Genomic DNA, 18774 nt, shown 5'->3' with positions numbered 1-18774 from the left:
GAACACAATTTATGATTTTAGAAAAATGATATTTTCTGTGATCCATGATTTATTCATAGAAAAGCACTGTGAGTTCACACACTTGCTAAAAAAATGGCAATCGTGATACGTGATACAGAAATGGGAGTGTCTTCTTTTTTGAAACCAACCTATTGGGGCTGAGAGGTTGTAGGGGCCCATGGCTGGACAGTAAGACTTAAGTAGCCACAAACAGTGAAAACAACTTACTGGTTAGTGTGGAGAAAAAAGAGACACAGTTTGTCAAAGAAGAACATAAAGCAGACAGGTCCTTAGTTCACATTCTACCTATACCACCCCTTTCCTATCATCCCCCCACCCCCTACTCGGGAACTAAAACGTGAAACAGTAAACACCAAGACACTGGCATCCAAATGACTCTTCTGAAAGCCCTTGCTACCTCCTATAACAATTCCAGGCTGAGCACAGGGGTCAGGAAGGTAGTAGGAACATGGTACACTGTGGACGTCAGCTAGGGCTAAGACAGGCATTGCCCACTAGGGGTAGAAACTACTCAGAAAGGGAAAGGCCAAATGCATTCCAGCCCCAGCCTCCAAAACAGTGACCAATGGGCAGGCAGAGGAAGCTTGAGGTAGAAAGGCAAGGGAAGAAAGCAAGTATAGGGCAAGAAGAGAACTGGAGCTAAAGGAGCCCCTCTTGGGGTAGAAGGAGACTAGTGCTTAGAAGCTTGTTTGGAGAGAGAATGGTGAGTAAGGGAGGCAAAGAGATGGGGAACGTGTTTAGCTGGTGGGAGAGATGACGAGGAATGGGGAAGAGAGATCTGGCAAAAAGAAAAGAAACACATTCATGCAGATCCTCCAACAAATTCACAGACATACTTGCATGTCAAAATACACATAGGTACACGTATAAAGACACACCAATGGAGAGCAAGCATACAAACATGTTTTTACACATGCATCTGTGTATGCACCCCCCACTAAACGTGCACTGACAAACATGAACACACAGGTATGTATTCTTACATGTTGACAAATGTGTATACCCTCACACAGAAACCTACAGTCCAGCACACAGATATGTACTCACATGTACACACACAACTGACATACACATAAATATATATGCACAGACAGGTATGCACAGATCTATCTACGCACACAGATACATGTACTTAGCCATACAGAGACATACACACGCATACATAACTAGAGATAAAACCAGATACTCTCTAACACAAAGATGACCAGAGTAGATAAATATGAGTATGAGCTCAGTGGCCTCCCAGACCTTCACTTTCCCCTTGAACTTGTTTCTCAGGAGCTCAACAGGCTCCTAGAGAACCTGTGTGTAGCAGGAGCAAGAGCTTCGCTGTTCTCATGGCTTCATGAGGCAAGAGTCTAAGTCCAGTCCTGGCCCTGCCCCTCTCCCACCACTGGGCTATAGATGACCCGTGTCTGCAGGCTGGGTTTCTGCATAGACTGGACCTGGGATTTATTATAACTGGCCGTTGTTCTCCCTGCCACCCCTACTCTTCCTCTGCAAACAGTATATACTCTGCAAGGGAAACCTGAGAAATGGTTGTGAGTCTCCTCAGAAAACAAGCCTATCTTCCCACCCACAGCTACTTCAAGTACCCATCAAATTAGAACCAGAATTATAAATAGTTACAACTTTACAATGTAATTGGCAACACATATACTATAGTATTTACAGTACCATAAATGCTTCTGTTTCTCTGGTTAAGCAATCCCTGAGACGGAACAGTGTTCTGTGTTTGCCAAGGGAGAGTGGGCCAATGCCCAGGACACGCAGGATATAGGGGCGTGAGGTGGCATGTTGTGGGGTTTCTGATTGATCTGCAGGGCCCAGTTCCTTCAGGAACAGTGGGCTGTAGTGAGAACCTTGCCAAGGAAGGCATATTGGCTAGAGTTGGACTTTCCCATGCTTAGCCCTGTGGTCCTTTGGCTTCAGCCACAGGTGCTCAGAGTCCTCTCAGGGTGGACAAATGTTTTGGTGTCCTTGGCCTGACCTGTGGTACTTGGGAGCCCAGGCTGCCCTGGCAGTGAGCTGTCTGCTTTCTCAGCCAAAGCGCTCTCGTACCAGCAGCATCAGCTTCTTCTTGCCTTTGTAGATTTGTTTGAGGTTGTCGATGAATTGGGCAAACTGCAGGTGGCCATCCTGGGGCAGCAGGAAGGTCTCCCGAGCTTTGCTCAGAAACTCAATGAACTCTCCGTAGTGGCGAGGGCTGATGTGTGTCAGGCGTGAGTGTGTAGTGTTGATATAGGCATTGATGGTGGCGTCCAGGAGCTGGCGGAGTGGAGCTTTGTCAGTGGACATGAGCTTTCCAGAGCTGCGGCGGCCTGGGATACCAGCCAGGCCAGGTGCAGTCACTGTGCAACGCCGCAAGATGTCTGAAAGCACTGTGGCACAGTGCACACTCTTCACCACAAGGGGAATGAGGGCTGCCAGCTCATTCTTGCCCAGAGAGTGGCTGAGGGCACACGCCCAGAGCACATCATTGATGGCCGGATGGGTATCCTGGTTGTAGGCCAGGTTGAGATGGCTCATGGCCAGAGAGGCCAATTTGAAGGCACGTAGCGGGTAGCCACGGAGCTCCATGTAGCGGGCAATGGTGAATAGTTGTGAATGCGTCATGCCACCAGTGGCAGCATCAATGGCGATCTGGTAGGCTGCCTCAAAGGCGATGTGGTCTTTCTCACAGAGTGTAAGGGCTGACAGGGCACAGCTCTGTGGATCCTTCATGGCACACTGTAGAGCCAGCGTGCGAGCACAGCTAGCTAGCTCCTCCCGCTGTGGATAGTCAAGACTGAGGCGCAGGATAGTGGTGTGGGATACAGCTGTGGCAGCCACAATGCTAGTAGCCTCAGTGGGAGTGAAGAGTGTGTACCAGCTCTGCAAAATGCTCACCAAGGCCCGCACACCTGTCAGGGAGAGCCTGAGCTCAGCCGTGGCCATCCGGGTCTCCATCCAGGTCTGCCCAGATTACCATCTCGGGTCAGAACTTGGCCTGCAGAGATGAGTTCTCCCTTTTCCTCAGTAGCCTTGAGATGATCTGAGGCAAACTAGGGAGCATCCCAGATGGCCAGACCCTGTTTGGGGTCTCTTCCCATCCCTTCCTTCCCCAAGTCAGAGGGTTGAAGATTTCTGCAGGTGCTCTTAGTGCCTCACAAGGATGGAACAACAGAGCCTGTAGTCTACCTGCCCCAATGCAGGGGTTGCAGATCTGCCTGGGGGCTCTGGCTGCAGAGGGGCCTCTCAGGGTATAGTCTTATGCTGGGACATTGGGCTCTAAATGGGGGCCTGAGCCTCCAAGTTGCCTGAGGTTTTTCAGAGGCATAGACAGGGACTGGGACCAAACCACTGGGCCAACTACCGCCCAAGGGTGCACTTACATACTGGTGGCTGAAAATTCAATCTCTCATACATGTCTCTGATCAGAGGGTCAAAGTGCTGCTGACATCAGGGTATGTCTAAGCAGTGAGGGCAGAGCTTGGGCTAGCTAAACAAAGGCCATCTTTCCTACCACCAGTCCCATCAGTAATAGGAATATGAGAGCTCTAAGTATTTGCTGTCTTGTCCCAAGAGTAGGGCCTAGGAGCTCCAGTCCCCTGGGGGTAGAGGGAGGTGGGAGACTCACCCACTTCTGTAGCACATGTTACCAACCACCGCACCATCTCCCGGCGCCTCCAGTTAAGAGTTGATAAGGTCATCCTCATCACCTGGGCAAAAAAGAGGCATTTCCAGTGGGCTAAGCTTAACTGTTAGGCCCTCTACATCCCCACATCCCCTTGCCATTCATTTATGCAACAAGTATTTATTAGTGCTTTAAGCAGCCATCTCTCTCCTAATAAGTAGACAGGTTTAATTTCTGCCCCACCCCTCCCGCCAATCAGATAGAAGTCTTCTCTGATGACCTATAACAAATAAAGTCCTTATTATCACACCTTGCTTGATTTGACTTGGAGGGATAAGGAGGGGGTGGGGAGAAGATGGGGACCCTATGGAGCCTAAAGCTACATTTCTTCTGGCCTCAACTTCAAAATGGAGCCCAATTTAGAGAGTCTTCACCTAGAGGTCTAGCCTAAAAGTTGTGCTCTGGGGACACAGAAAGAACCAGACTTGGCCCATGCCCAGTGCCTCTGGGATCTTATCTTTACCATTTATCACAAGGCCAGAAGCCTAAAGTGAGGATGACCCACTCCTCCTCCATACCTGTAACCCCAGCTCCAGAGCCACGTTGAGCAGGGTGCTGTCAGTACTACTGTCTGTGGGAGTAGCAATCTTGAATGCATCTTGGGCCAGTTTGAAGATGAGGGAGGAAGAATGGATGTGCTTCTGTATTGCTTCCAGAATTGTCCGGAGCCTCAGAGTGTCCCCTATAGGTGCCGAGAGATGGGACAGTGACAGGTCTTCTTTAAAGTCTCCCTGAGTCTACTGATCACATAGGTACTGGCTGAATTGGCTACTATCAATTCACTGAATGCTTCGGAATACTACCGTCTCTTTTGGGTAGACATGCTGTGTCTCCACTAAACCCACTGGAGACTGCTTCCTTCACCAGGCCCCTGCATGAATTCACTTCTCTCTACCTTTTCATCTGCCTCTATCCCTCACCTTTTCCCCTCAGTCTCCTTAGGTCCCAGAAATAATTTTTACGAACACCTGACTTTTGAGAGCTGCTTATATAGGAGATAGGAAGCCGCATTATTGTCAGAAAAGTATGCTAGTTCCATTGTTTGCTTCCCACTGCAGCTCCCTGGAGCAAAAAGGAGCCAGGCCACCACTTCTTATTCAGCAGGCAAGGATTCTATACAAAGTACTAGTGCAGAGACTTAAGAAATATACCACAGGAAGGGCATGTATACCATATGAAGTGAAAGTCACTGAATGAAGGTAGTATAGTATATGAAAGATCGGTGTATCTTATGAAGGAGTAAAATGTGAAGTAAAGATAGAACAAAAAGTAGGTCTTATGTCTGACAAAGAGGTGTAGTGGTAAGAGCATATAGGCTTTGGAATGAAATACATTGGGAATTGAACCTAGTTCAGCCACTTACTAGCTCAGTTTCTTTATCCATAAAACAGAAATAATAACCTTTAGGGTTGTTGTGAGAATTATAAGCAACCTGCATATAGTTAATATTCTATGATCCTACTTTTGTAAAAAAAAAAAAGTAGTAGTAGTAGTAGTGTATGTGTGTGCATATATATGATTAGAAAATCTCCAGGAATATTTATACCAATGTCTTAGTAGTAGTTATCTTTCGATGTCAGAATTATGGGAGAGAGTACTTTTTTTCCTTCTGTCATCTTTAAAAGCGATTTTTAAAATTAATAGACTTCATGTTTAGGCAGTTTTAGGTTTGCAGAAAATTGAGCAGATAGTACAATAAAGTACACTTCTTACATACTCCTATCCCCACTTCCCATTTCCCCTATTATTAATGTCTTACATTAGTGTGGTACATTTGATGAACCTACATTGACATATTGTTATCATTTGAAGACCATGGTTTATATTAGGCTTCACTGAGATATACAGTTCTCTGGGTTTTAACAAAGGCATGGTATCATGGGCCCATCATTACTGTACAGAATAGATTCATTGCTCTAAAAATCTCCTGTGCTCTACCTTTTCATCCCTCTCCTCATTCCCCCTAAGGATACTGATCTTTTTTTTTTAATTGTCTCTATAATTTAACTTTTTTCACAATGTCATATACTTGGAACCACAGTATGTAACCTTTGAGACTGGGTTCCACCAACCAACACACACTTAAGGTTCCTCCATTTCTTTTTGTGTCTTGATAGCTAACTTCTTTTTATTGGTAAATAATATTGCATTGTATGAGATGTAGGTTTATCCATTCACCTTTTGAAGGACATTTTGGTTGCTTCTAGTTTCTGGCAATTACAAATATAGCTGCTATAAACATTTGTATGCAAGTTTTTATGTGGACAGAAGTTTCCAATTCATTTGGTAAAATACCTAGGAGCATGATTGCTGGATCAGATGGCAAGACTATGTTTAGCTTTGTAAAAAACTGTCAAACTGTCTTCCACAGTGGCTGCACCTTTTGCATTCCCACAAGCAATGAGAGTTCCTGTTGCTCCACATCCTTACTAGTATTTGGTATTGTCAATGTTTTGGATTTTATCCATTCTAATAGGTATGCAGTGGTATCTACTTTTTGTTTTAATTTTCATTTTCCCAATGACATGTGATACTGAGCATCTTTGCATATGCTTGTCATCTCTGTATCTTCTTTCATGAGGCACCTGTTCAGGTCTTTGGCCCTTTTTTTTTTTTTAAAAAGTGTTTTTAATGTTTATTTTTGAGAGACAGAGAGACAGAGGACAAGCTGGGGAAGGACAGAGAGAGATGTAGACACAGAATCTGGAGTAGGCTTTAGGTTCCAAGCTGTCAGCACAGAGCCTGAGGCGGGGCTCCAACTCATGAGCCATGAGATCATGACCTGAGCTGAAGTTGGACACTTAACCAGCTGAGCCCCAGTCTTTTGCCCATTTTTAAATTCAGTTGTTTGTCTTCTTATTATTGAGTTTTAAGAGTTATGTATTTGGAATACGAGTTCTTTTTTTTTTTTATGTTTATTTTGAGAAAGAAAGAGAGTTAGCAAGTGTGTGGAAGCTGGGGAGAGGCAAGAGAAAGGGAGAGAGATTCCCAAGCAGGCTCCATGTTCAGTGCTCAGCTCTCCACAGGGCTTGACCTCACGACCATGAGATCATCTTCTGAGCCTAAATCAAGAGTCGGACACTCAACCGACTGAGCCACTCAGGTGCCCCTGGGATACAAGTTCTTTATCGGATAAATGTTTTACAAATATTGTCTCCCAGTCTGTGACTTGTCTTTTCAGTTTCTTAACAGTGTTATTCACTCAGAAGTTCTTCCTTTTTTTTTTTATTAAAAATCTTTAATGGTTATTTTTGAGACACACACACACACACACACACACACACACACACAGTGAGCGAGGGAAGGCCAGAGAGACAGGGAGACACAGAATCCGAAGCAGGCTCCAAGCTCTGAGCTGTCAGCCCTGAGCCGGACGTGGGGCTTGAACTCACAAACTGTGAAATCATAATCTCAGCCAAAGTCACATGCTTAACCGACTGTCCTACAAGTTCTTCCTTTTAATGAAGTCCTACTTTTCAATTTTTTCTTTCATGCATTATATTTTTGGTATTGTATCTAAAAAGTCATTGCTAAACCCAAGGTCTCTAGATTTTCTATGTTATCCTAGGTTTATAGTTTTATGTATTACCTTTATGCCTTTGATCTATTTTAATTTTTATGAAAGGTGTAAGGTAAGGTCAGTGTCTATACATATTTTTTTTCTGCAGGTGGAGGCAGTTTTTCCAGTACCAGTTGTTGAAAGGACTATCTTTTACTTCTTTGTCAAAGATCAGTTTGCTATATTTGTGTGAGTTTATTTCTGAGCTCTCTATTCTGTTCCATTCAACTAGTTGTCTACTCTTTTGCCAATTCCATACTGCCTTGATTACTGTAGCTTTACAGCAAGTCTTGAGGTTGGGTAGTGTTAGTTCTCTAGTTTTGTTCTTCAATACTGTGTTGGCTATACTAGGTCTTTAGCTTTTAGAAAGAGTTTTTCAGTATCACAAAATAACTTGCTGGGATTTTGGTTGAGACTATATTGAATCTATAGATCAACCTAGGAAGAACTAACATAATAATGATTCTTCCGATCTATGGATACGGAATATCTATTTATTCAGATCTTTGATTTCTTTCATCAAAATTTTATAGTTTTCCTCATATAGATCTTACACATATTTTGTTAGATTTACTAAGTACTTTTGGGGGGGGGTGCTAATGTAAATATATTGTTTTTATTTTTATTCATTTATTTTTTAAAAAAATGTTTATTTATTTATTTTTGGAGAGAGAGAAAGTGAGCAGATGAAGGGCAGAGAGAGAGGGAAAGAGAGAATCCCAAGAAGGCTCTGTGCTGTCAGTGCAGAGCCTGATGCAGGGCTCCATCTCACAACTGTGAGATCATGACCTGAGCCAAAATCAAGAGTTAGACACTTAGTGACTGAGCCACTCAGGTGCCCCAATATATATTTTTTCATTTCAAAAATATTTTATAAAATTAAGTTGATTCTCTTTAACTTTTAAATAATTTTAAAATCATTTTTTATTTTTTAATTAAAAAAATTTTAATGTTTATTTTTGAGAGAGAGAGAGAGAGACAGAGAGACAGAGCATAAGTAGGGGAAGGGTAGAGAGAGAGAGAGGGAGATACAGAATCTGTAGCAGGCTCCAGGCTCTGAGCTGAGGGCACAGAGCCTGTTGTGGGGCTTGAACTTGTAAACTGCGAAATCATGACCTGAGCTGAAGTTGGATGCGCTATCAACTGAGCCACCCAGGCACTCCAATTTTTAAAAATTTTTATTTTAAGTAGGCTCCATGCCCAACATGGGGCTTTAACTCACAACCCTGAGATCACGAGTTGCATGCTCTAGCAACTGAACCAGTGAGGCACCCCAAGTTGGTTCTCTTCTATTCCTGGTTTGCTTAGTTGTTGTTTTTTATCATGAATAGGTGTTGGATTTGGTCAAATATTTTTCTTGCATCAATTGATATAATTCTATAATCTTCTTTAGTCTGTGGATGTGATAGGTTACATTAATTGACTTTCAAGTGCTGAACCAGCCTTGCATATCTGGGATAAATCCCACTTTGTAATGATATATAATTCTTTTTATACTTCATTGGATTCAATTTGCTAATACTTTGTTGAGGATTTTGGTACTTATATTCATGAGTAATACTGATCTGCAGTTTTCCTTTCTTGTATTGTCTTTATCTGGTTTTGGTATTAGAGGAGTAATGCTGTTCTCATAAGAAGAGTTAGGAGGTGTTCTCTCTGCTTCTATTTTCTAGAACAGATTTTAGAGAATTTGTATCATTTATTCCTTAATAACTCACAAGTGAAATCACCTGGGCCAAGTGCTGTCTGAAAGATTACTGATGCAATTTCTTTAATAGATACACGCTTATTCAGATTATTTATTTCTCCATATGTGAGTTTTGATAGATTGTGTTTTCCAAGGAATTGGTCCATTTCATCATTGAAGATAACAAATTTGTGGAAATATAATTTCATAATTTTTCTTTATCATCTTTTTAATATATAGGGGACTCCTGTTTCATTTATGATATTAGTAATATATATTCTCTCTCTTTTTTCTTGGTTAGCTTGGCTAGAAGTTGGATCAATTTTATTGATCTTTTTATTTTATTAAAAATTTTTAAAAATTTGGGGGGCACCTGGGTGGCTTAGTTGGTTAAATGTCTGACTTCGGCTCAGGTCATGATCTCATGGTTCATGGGTTCGAGCCCCACGTCGGGCTGACATCTTGGAGCCTGGAGCCTGTTTCAGATTCTGTGTCTCCCTCTCTCTCTGCCCCTCTCCTGTTCACGCTCTGTCTCTGTCTCAAGAATAATAAACATTAAAAAAAATTTTTTTTTAATTAAAAAAAATTTAATGTTTATTTTTGAGAGAGAAAGAGAGAGACAAAGAGAGAGAGAGACAGTGTGAGCATGGAAGGGGTGAGAGAGAAGGAGACACAGAATTCAAAGCAGGCTCCAGGCTCTGAGCTATCAGCACAGAGCCTGACGCAGGGCTCAAACTCACAAACTGTGAGATCATGGCCCCCTGAGCCAAAGTCAGATGCTTTACCGACTGAGCCACCCAGGTGCCCCTTTTCTTTCTTTCTTTTTTTTTTTTTTAACTTTTAAAAAAGTTTATTTATTTATTTTGAGAGATGGAGGGAGGGAGAGAAAGTGAGGGAGAGAGAGAGAGGCAGAGAGATAGGGAGAGAGAGAGAATTCTAAGCAGGTTCTGCACTGTCAGCACAGAGCCCTATGTGGGGCTCAGACTCATGAACCGTGAGATCATGACCTAAGCCGAAATCAAAAGTTAAACACTCAACTGACTGAGGCACTCAGGCGCCCCTTTTCTTTAAACTTTTATTAACAGTTTATTTTGAGAGTGAGCAATTTGATGGATCTATTCAAAGAAGTGCCTTTTGCTTTGAGTTTCCTCTATTTTTTTTATTTTCAATTTCAATGATTTTTTTCTGTAATTTTTATAATTTATTTTCTTCTGCTAGCTTTAAGTTAATGTTGCTCTTCTTTCTTTAGTTTGCTAAAGTGTAAGCTTAGATTATTGATTTTATTTTCCCTTCAGCTTGAGATATAATTGACATATAACTTTGTGTAAGTTTAAGGTATATAGTGTGATTTCATAAACATATTGCAAACGATTACCACGATTAGATTAATTAACACATTCATTATTGTGTGTGTGTGTGTGTGTGGTTAGAACATTTAAAACCTATACTCTTAGCAGATTTCAAGTATACAGCACAGTATTGTTAGTTATAGTCACCATGCTGTATGTTAGATTCCAAGAACTTATTTAATTATAACAGAAAATCTGTACTCTTTGACCACGATCTTCCCATTTCTCCCACTCCTCAGGCCCTGGAAACCACCAATTTACTCTGTTTCTATGAATTTGGCACTTTAAGATTCCACATATAAGTGTAATCATACTGTATTTGTCTTTTTTTTGACATAACAACATGGGTGAACCTTGAGGGCATCCTGTTTAGTTTTCACTATATACGATGCCTTTCAGGTTCATTCATGTTGTTATAAGTGACTGGATTTTCTTCCTTTTTTATGGCTGAATAATATTCCTGTGTGTGTGTGTGTGTGTGTGTGTGTGTGTGTGTGTATTACTATACATTCTTTATCTATCTATTTATCCATTGGTGGACACTTAGGTTTTTTCCAAATCGTGGCTATTGTGAATAATGCTGCAATGCAGTAAATACAGGGGTGTACATAACTCTTTAAGAGTGATTCCATTTCCTTTGGATATATATACTTGGAAGTGGGACTGCTGGACCACATATGGTAGTTCTATTTTAAAATTAAAAAAAAATTTTAATGTTTATGATTTATGAGAGGCAGGGTGCAGGTGGGAGAGGGGCAGAGAGAGAGGGAGACATAGAATCTGAAGCAGGCTCAAGAATCTGAGCTGTCAGCACAGATCCCGACTCAGGGCCCGAACCCATGGACTGCAAGGTCATGACCTGAGCTGAAGTTGGATGTTTAACTGACTGAGCCAACTAGGTGCCCCTCTACTTTAAATTTTTGAGAAAGCTCCATACTGTCTTCCAAAGTAGCTGTACCAATCTGCATTTCTACCAATACTGCATGAGGGTACCTTTTTCTGCACATCCTTGCCAGTACTTGTTATCTCTTGTTTTCTGATAATAACCATTCTGAGAGGGTAAGGTCATAGATTATTGATTTTAAATTCTCTTTCTTTTCTGGGGTGCCTGGTGGCTCAGTTGTTTAGGCCACTAACTCTTGATTTTGGCTCAGGTCATGATCTCACAGTTCATGGGAACAAGCAGCACAAAGCCTGTTTGGGATTCTCTCTCTCTCCATCTCTGCCCCTCCCCTGCTTGTGCTTGTTCTCTCTCAAAATAAATAAACAAGCAAAAAAATTGGGCAAAGCCTTCAGTAGCTGTTGCCTTTAAAATTTTTTTCTTTTCTAACATATGCATTTTAATGCTATAAATTTCCCTCCAAGCACTGCTTTTGCTGCATCTCACACATTTTGATCATTTGTATTTTAACTTTCATTTAGTTCAAAATATTAAAAAATTCCTCGACATTTTTTCTTTGACCTATGTGCAACTTAGAGGTGTGTTGTTTAATCTCTATGTATTCTGGGATTTTCCAGTAATCCTTCTGTTATTGATTTCTAGTTTAATTCCCCTGTTGTCTGAGAATATACTTTGTATGATTTCTTTTATTAAATTATTTAGGTGTGTTTTACAGTACAGAATGTGGTCTATCTTGGTGAATGTTCCATGTGAGCTTGAGAAGAATGTGCATTTTGTTGTTGTCTGATGAAGTATTCTATAAATGTTAATTGGATCCAGTTCATTGATATTGCTATTCAGTTCAAGTATATCCTTACTGATTTTCTGCCTACTGGATTTGTCAATTGCTGATAGAAATATGTTGAGTTCTCCAACTATAATAGTGGATTTGTTTATTTCTTCTCGTTCTATCAGTTTTGCCTCACGTATTTTGATGTTCTGTTACTAAGTACATATATATTAAGGATTATTATATCTTCTTGGAGAACTGGCCCCTTTTATAACTGTGGAATGCCTCTCTTTATCCCTGTAATTTTCATGTTTTGAAGCCTGTTTTGTCTAAAATTTATATAGGCACTCCAGCTTTCTTTTGATTTGTGTTAGCATAGTAGACCTTTCTCTGTATTTTGTTGTTGAAGAAATCTGTTTTTAAGAAATATTTTTATTTGTTTGTTTTAGAACTATTTTTAGTATTTCTACTATGTATGCTTTCCTGGAAGAGTACCTTTTCCAGACTCTTCCTGCTTTCAGTGCAACTAGTCTGGCAGTGAGGCTATAGGGTGTGGAAAGTGAGGGCCAGAGTGTTGACAACACCTCCTTGTTTTTTTGTTTTTGTTTTTGTTTTTTTTGTTTTAAAGTCCTGGCCTCTGTTTTTAGTAGAAAATATTTGGAAAGGTAAAACATATAAACTCAGTCATAGAGAAGTTAAATGACTGCCTAAAGTCATTTAAGTACTGGGAAAAAAAATGAAGCCCAGTGCTGTTCAGTGTCTGTACTCAGGGTCTATTTGCTTGTTCTAGCACTGATTCTTTATCAGTTCATTCATCTATTTATCTATCTATCTTATGTATATATATACATATGTATACATATATATATATATATATACACACACATATATATGTATATATATGCTAATTACATTCAAAATGTTGTGTAAATATTATCAATACTTATAAACTTTTAAATCACCCCAAACAGAGGCTCTGTACCTGTTAAACAATAATTTACATTGCCTCTCCCCTCAGGTCCTGGTAGCCTTGAATTTACTTTCTGTCTTTATTAATTTGCCTATTATAGATATTTCATATAAATGTAATCATACAATATTTATCCTTTTGTATCTGGATTCTTTCACTTAGCATGTCTTCAAGGTTCCCCCAGGTTGTAGCATGTATCAGAATGTCATTTCTCTTTATGACTTAATGATATTCCATTCTATGTATATACCACATTTTGTTTGTTTATTCATATGTTGACAGACACTGGGTTGTTTCCAACTTTTGGCTATTATGAATAATGCCGCAATGAACACTGATGTTCTGTATCTGAGTTCCTTTTTCCTTCCTTCCTTCCTTCCTTCCTTCCTTCCTTCCTTCCTTCCTTTTTTAATGTTTATTTTGAGAAAGAGAGAGTGAGCAGGGAGGGGCAGAGAGGCAGAGAGAGAATCCCAAACAGGCTCCACACTGTCAGCATAGAGCACAATGCAGGGTTTGATCCTACGAACTGAACTGTGAGATCATGACTTGAGCTGAAATCAAGAGTCAGATGCTTAACCAGCTGAGCCACCCAGGTGCCCTGTTCCTCTTTTCTATTCTTCTGGTTATATACCTAGGAGTTGAATAGCTGGGTTATATTGTACTTCTATTTAAAATTTTTAGGAACAGGGGTCATGGCCAGCTCATGGCATGTGACTCTTGATCTTGGGATTGTGAGTTTGGGCCCTACATTGGGTATAGAGCTTATATTAAAAAAAATAAAAAATAAAAATTTCAAGACCAAACTATTTTCCACAGCAGCTGTCCCATTTTACATTCCCACCAGCAATATACAACATTCCAATTTCTCCACATCCTTGCCAACTTTATTATTTTTTATAATAGCCATTCTAATGGGTGTGAGGTAGTATCTCATTGTGGTTTTGATTTGCATTTCCCTAATGACTAATGATTAATGATGTTGAGTATCTTTTCATGAGCTTATTATTTATATATGTTCTTTGGAGAAATGTCTTTTCAAGTCTTTTGCCCATTTTTAAATTGGATTGGTTGTTTTTTTGTTGTTGAGTTGTAGTTCTTTATATATTTGTATATTAAGCCCTTTCAGATATATGCTTTACAAATATTCCATCCTATAGGTTGTCTTTTTACTTTCTTAACAATATTCTTGGATGAACAAAAGCTTTTAAGTTAAAAAAAAATTTTTTTTAATGTTTATTCTTGAGAGAAAGAGAGAGAGACAGAGAGAAACAGAGAGAAAGCATGAACAGGGTAGGGACAGAGCGAGAGAGGGATACCAAGCAAGAGAAGGTCACAAAATCTGAAGCAGGCTCCAGGCTCTGAGTTGTCAACACAGAGCCCGATGCAGGACTTGAACTCACAAGCCCGTGAGATCATGACCCAAGCCAAAGTCAGACACTTAACTGACTGAGCCACCCAGGTGCCCCAAAAGCTTTTAAGTTTTTAAAGAAGATTTTAGTTTTAAGTAATCTCTATACACAATATGGGGCTTGAACTTACAACCCCAAGATCAAGAGTAACATGCTCCACTGACCAAGCCGGCCAGGCACCCCCCAAAGTTTTTAATTTTGATAAGGTCCAATTTACTTTTTCTTTTGTTGTTCATGCTATTGGTGTCATATCTAAGAATCCATTGACAAGTCAAGGTCATAAAGATTTATCCCTACATTTTCTTCTATGAAGTTTATGGCTTTAGCTTTTATATTCAGGTCATTGGTGTATCCCTTTACTTTTACTCCATCTGTATCTTTATATTTAAACTGGGTTTCTTGTAGACCACATATAATTAGGCTTTGGTGTTTTTGTTTCAAATGTGCTCTGCCAGTCTCTGCCTTTTGATTGGCATATTTAGACCATTAACATTTAAAGTGATTACTGATATAGTTGGATTAACATCTACCATATTTGTAACTGTTTTCTCTTTATTACACTTGTTCTTTGTTTCTTTTTAAAAAAATCTTCCCCCTTTTTTGGCCATCTCTGGCTTACAGTGAGCATTATTTTATAATTTAATTTTCTTTTCTCTCTTGTTAATTATACTTCCTTTGAAAGTTATTTTAGTGTTTACCCTAGAGTTGCAGTATATGTTTACAATGAGTCTAAGTTCATTTTCAAATAACTATACCACTTCATAAGGTGCCTTATAACAGTATTCTCAATTTTTCCTTTCCTTCTGTAATTTCATTGCTGCCATTCATTTCACTTATCTTTAAGCTATAATCACCCAATATATTGCTACTATACATTGCTAGTATTATTTTAAAATTTTTAAAAATATTTTATTTTTAAATCTCTATACCCAATGTGGGGCTCGAACTTATAATCCTGAGATCAAGAGTTACATGTTCTACTACTGAGCCAGCCAGGCACCCCTGATATTATTTTAAACAAGCAGTTATCTATTAATTCATTTAAGAATTTAAAAAAAAAGGTTTTATTTCACCTTCAGTTATTCCTTCTCTAACACTCTTCCTTTCTTTATGTAGATCTGAGTTTCACATTTATGTATTTTTCCTTTTCTCTGAAGGACTTCTTGCAAAGCAGATCTATTGGCAGTAAATTCCCTCAGTTTGTCTAAGAAAGTATTTCTCCTGTACTATTGGAGGGTAATTTATTTGGATACCGAATTCTAGGTTGGTGATTATTCTTTCAACATTTTACATATTCACTTCACTCTCTCTTGCTTGCATGGTTTGTGAAAGTGATGTAATTTTTATCCTTGTTTCTCAATAGGTAAGGTCTGGTTTTGTTGTATGGTTTCTTTAAAAATTTCTCTGTCTTTGGTATTCTGCAGTTTGAATATATGTTTAGGAGAAAATATTTTGGTGTTCATATTTCTTGGTCTTCTTTGAGCTTCCTGGAGCTGCATTCTAGTATCTGTCACTAATTTTGGAAAATTCTCAGCCATTATTACTTCAAATATTTGTTCTGCTCCTTTCTTCTCCTTCTGGTATTCCCATGATGTACATGTTAGATATCTTTTCTAATTGTCCCACAGTTCTCAGATATTCTGTTCTAGGTACCTCCCCACCATTAATTTTTTTCTCTCTGCATTTCAATTTAAGCAGTTTCAATTACATTTATAATTTAAAATTTTGGAAATATTCACATGGTTCAATATTGAAAAGATACAAAAAGGTTAATAATTAAAAGTTCTTTCTCTCCCTCACCCCTGACTCTCATTCACCCACTTCTAACCTATATGCAACCAATAGTATCAATTTTTGGATTACATAACATGATATTCTATGGTTAATAAGGAAATACATTATGTAGTTCATCTCCTTAAAAACAACAACAACAAGAAGAACAATGACAACAACAAAAACCTTAAAGAGTAGGCTAGTATATACATATTTGCATGTTATACCCCCCCCCCCCCACATCAGCATATCTTGGAGATTCTTCCATATCAGTACATAAAGAGCTTCTTTTCCTTTAAATGGCTGCATAGTATTCCATTTATGGATGTACAGATCCACGACTCCTTATTCAAAATCCTTGGGTTTTGAATGTGTTTTGGAATTCAGATTTTTTTAAGTTACAGAGATACAATTTATGCATACATTATACATAATTTTTGCAGTGGGCTTGGAGCAAGATCACATAATTAAACACATTACTATTTGTGCAGGGAATGAATAAATATTCACACTAGTTGGGATGAAGAGCAAAATCAGTATTGTAATTTATCAATACAGAAATGAAATAGGGTGATATAGACCATAAATACTTGGTACTCTTTATTTCTAAGAAAACATTCAATAAACAAAAACCAAGCTAAATATCTCTACATACATATGCAGAGAATATTTGCTACATCTGGGTTCTTGAGGATATTGGATAAAAGGTTTCATCAGGTTTGCTATTAGAACTGAATATTTAATGATGGGGCAAGAATGGGATTCTTTAAAACTAAAATAGATGACCTTTAAAAATGTGTAGTTATAGGGTAACATAACTCATTAATATGGTTTTCTAGATAAGCAGTGTCTTCAATTAAGCAAGAGCCATAACCTCTTCACTGATAAACACATGTTATTCAAGACCAATTAAGTGCTCATACATTTCCCCCATATTGTCTATGGAGATTTTTTCCATCTGTTATATTTCACCATAGCCATCAATACTAGTCTCATGCTTATTTGGGTTACACCATTTTAGCAATTTTTCTATCTTGCAAGGAATGTACAACAGGTACATAACATATTCAGTATTTTTTTTTTTTTATATGAGATTGCTCTACTTCAGCGCTTTACAACCTTAGTGCACATAAAAGTCATCTTGAGAATTTGTTTAACATATAGATTCTTGGGCTACACCCACAGAGATTCTGATTCAGTGGATCTGGGAATTTGTATTTTTAACAAGCTTCCAAGCAATGTTGATGCTACTTGTCCACTGACCACACTTTTTGAGTAGCAAGGCTCTGACTTATTTAGACTTTTAGTCAATAAAATTTTAGGGTAAGTAGTAAGACTATATATCTTTTCAGTAGTGACAAAATCCTTCAAAGTCTTTATCTACAGGTTTACTTTCAAACGTTATTGTAAGCCAAAGTGTCTGCCAAATATTTATCAATCATTCCAACCACCAGCAACTGTGTAAATGGCATCGTTAAGGTAGGCCTGATCAAGCTTCCACAATAACTTTTTAAGGAAGTATTAGACGTTAGCTGCTGCCAAGTATAGAGTATAAAAATTAAAAAATAAATATTACATTTGCTCTTCATTAGGAGTAAAATTTCTTGGTCACAAGAAGTTTAGGAGGGGTATGTGTGGAATGGTGTTCCAGGAATAGTATAATCAATATGGTTTTCTTCCATTCCTGTTTGTGTGCAATGAGTTCATATCATTGGTACAGATTATTAAGTCAGTTAGAAAATATCTCTTCGATTACTTATTCTTTTTTGTTTACACACTAACAATGAAATTGTGAACAACTTCTGAAACATCCTGGATGTTGGCTTTTTCTAACTTTACCTGTCCCCTGCATTGGCACATCCCAGAACTTTCAATCTGTGTTTAAAGTCCTTAAAATCTCGTTTGCTCATTAATCATTGCTATTTATTTATTTTTTAAAAAGAATATCAGCACTGCATACATGTTTAGGACTAAGATTTTCATTAAAAATGATCTTAACAAATTTGTCAATATAACTTTCATCTACTTCATGGTAAGTAGAAGCTTCTTCATCATAGATATTCAGATATTTTATACCATGATGCTTCTTAACTTTCTGCAATCAATTCTGGTATTTTATACTCACCTTAAATATGTTCAGTCCTTCATGGCATATTCTAGCTTGTTTCATGACCAAAAATCATTCAGTGGCATAGTCACACTGCTTCATTGTTGAAACTATTCAATCATGCTCATGTCAACATCTTCATTTTTTGCCCTCTGAAAAATATTCTATTCTTCATTAGTTCTGGTCATTGTTGTCTGGTAAAACTTCAATACTTTGTCTATTTTTTTTTTCAAGTCATGTCATGTTAATTGCCACACCCTATTCTTTAGTAAGATGCCTTACAGACATACCTGGATCAAGTTTCTACACTATCTCTATTTTCTGTGCTACTAAAAATGATAGATGCTTCCATTTTTTCTTATTCTCATCTTCAATTTTCTGGACATTTTTATAGGACAATTAAACTCAAATGGACAAAACAACAACAACATAAACAAAGAAGGCAACACAGTATTAGTGAACAGCAAAGATGTATATGACTAAGAGTGATGAGACCAATGCCTAATGTCAGTTGGGGTCAGGTTTTGCTGTGGAACTTAACAAAAAAAGTTTG

The 18774-nt window shown here is 38.6% G+C and overlaps 1 protein-coding gene across 1 annotated transcript in view; it reads right to left on the bottom strand.

Moving 5' to 3' along the window:
• Window positions 1-29: 29 nt before the first annotated feature.
• Window positions 30-18774, bottom strand: part of ZSWIM5 (zinc finger SWIM-type containing 5) — a 248859-nt gene continuing 230114 nt past the window's right edge. The window contains exons 12-14 of the mRNA XM_053896054.1: window positions 4216-4379; window positions 3641-3722; window positions 30-2924 (exon numbers count right to left, since the gene is read on the bottom strand). Coding sequence (XP_053752029.1) covers window positions 2062-2924; window positions 3641-3722; window positions 4216-4379 — 1109 coding nt within the window. The 3' untranslated portion in view covers window positions 30-2061. The remainder of the gene's footprint in view (window positions 2925-3640; window positions 3723-4215; window positions 4380-18774) is intronic.

This window comes from Panthera pardus, unplaced genomic scaffold (genome assembly GCF_024362965.1).
Source record: "Panthera pardus isolate Hobbes unplaced genomic scaffold, ASM2436296v1 HiC_scaffold_11, whole genome shotgun sequence".
In the NCBI taxonomy this organism is placed as follows: Eukaryota; Metazoa; Chordata; class Mammalia; order Carnivora; family Felidae; genus Panthera; species Panthera pardus.
Note: the sequence above shows the minus strand (reverse complement) of the source record. Positions and strands in the feature narration are given on the sequence as shown.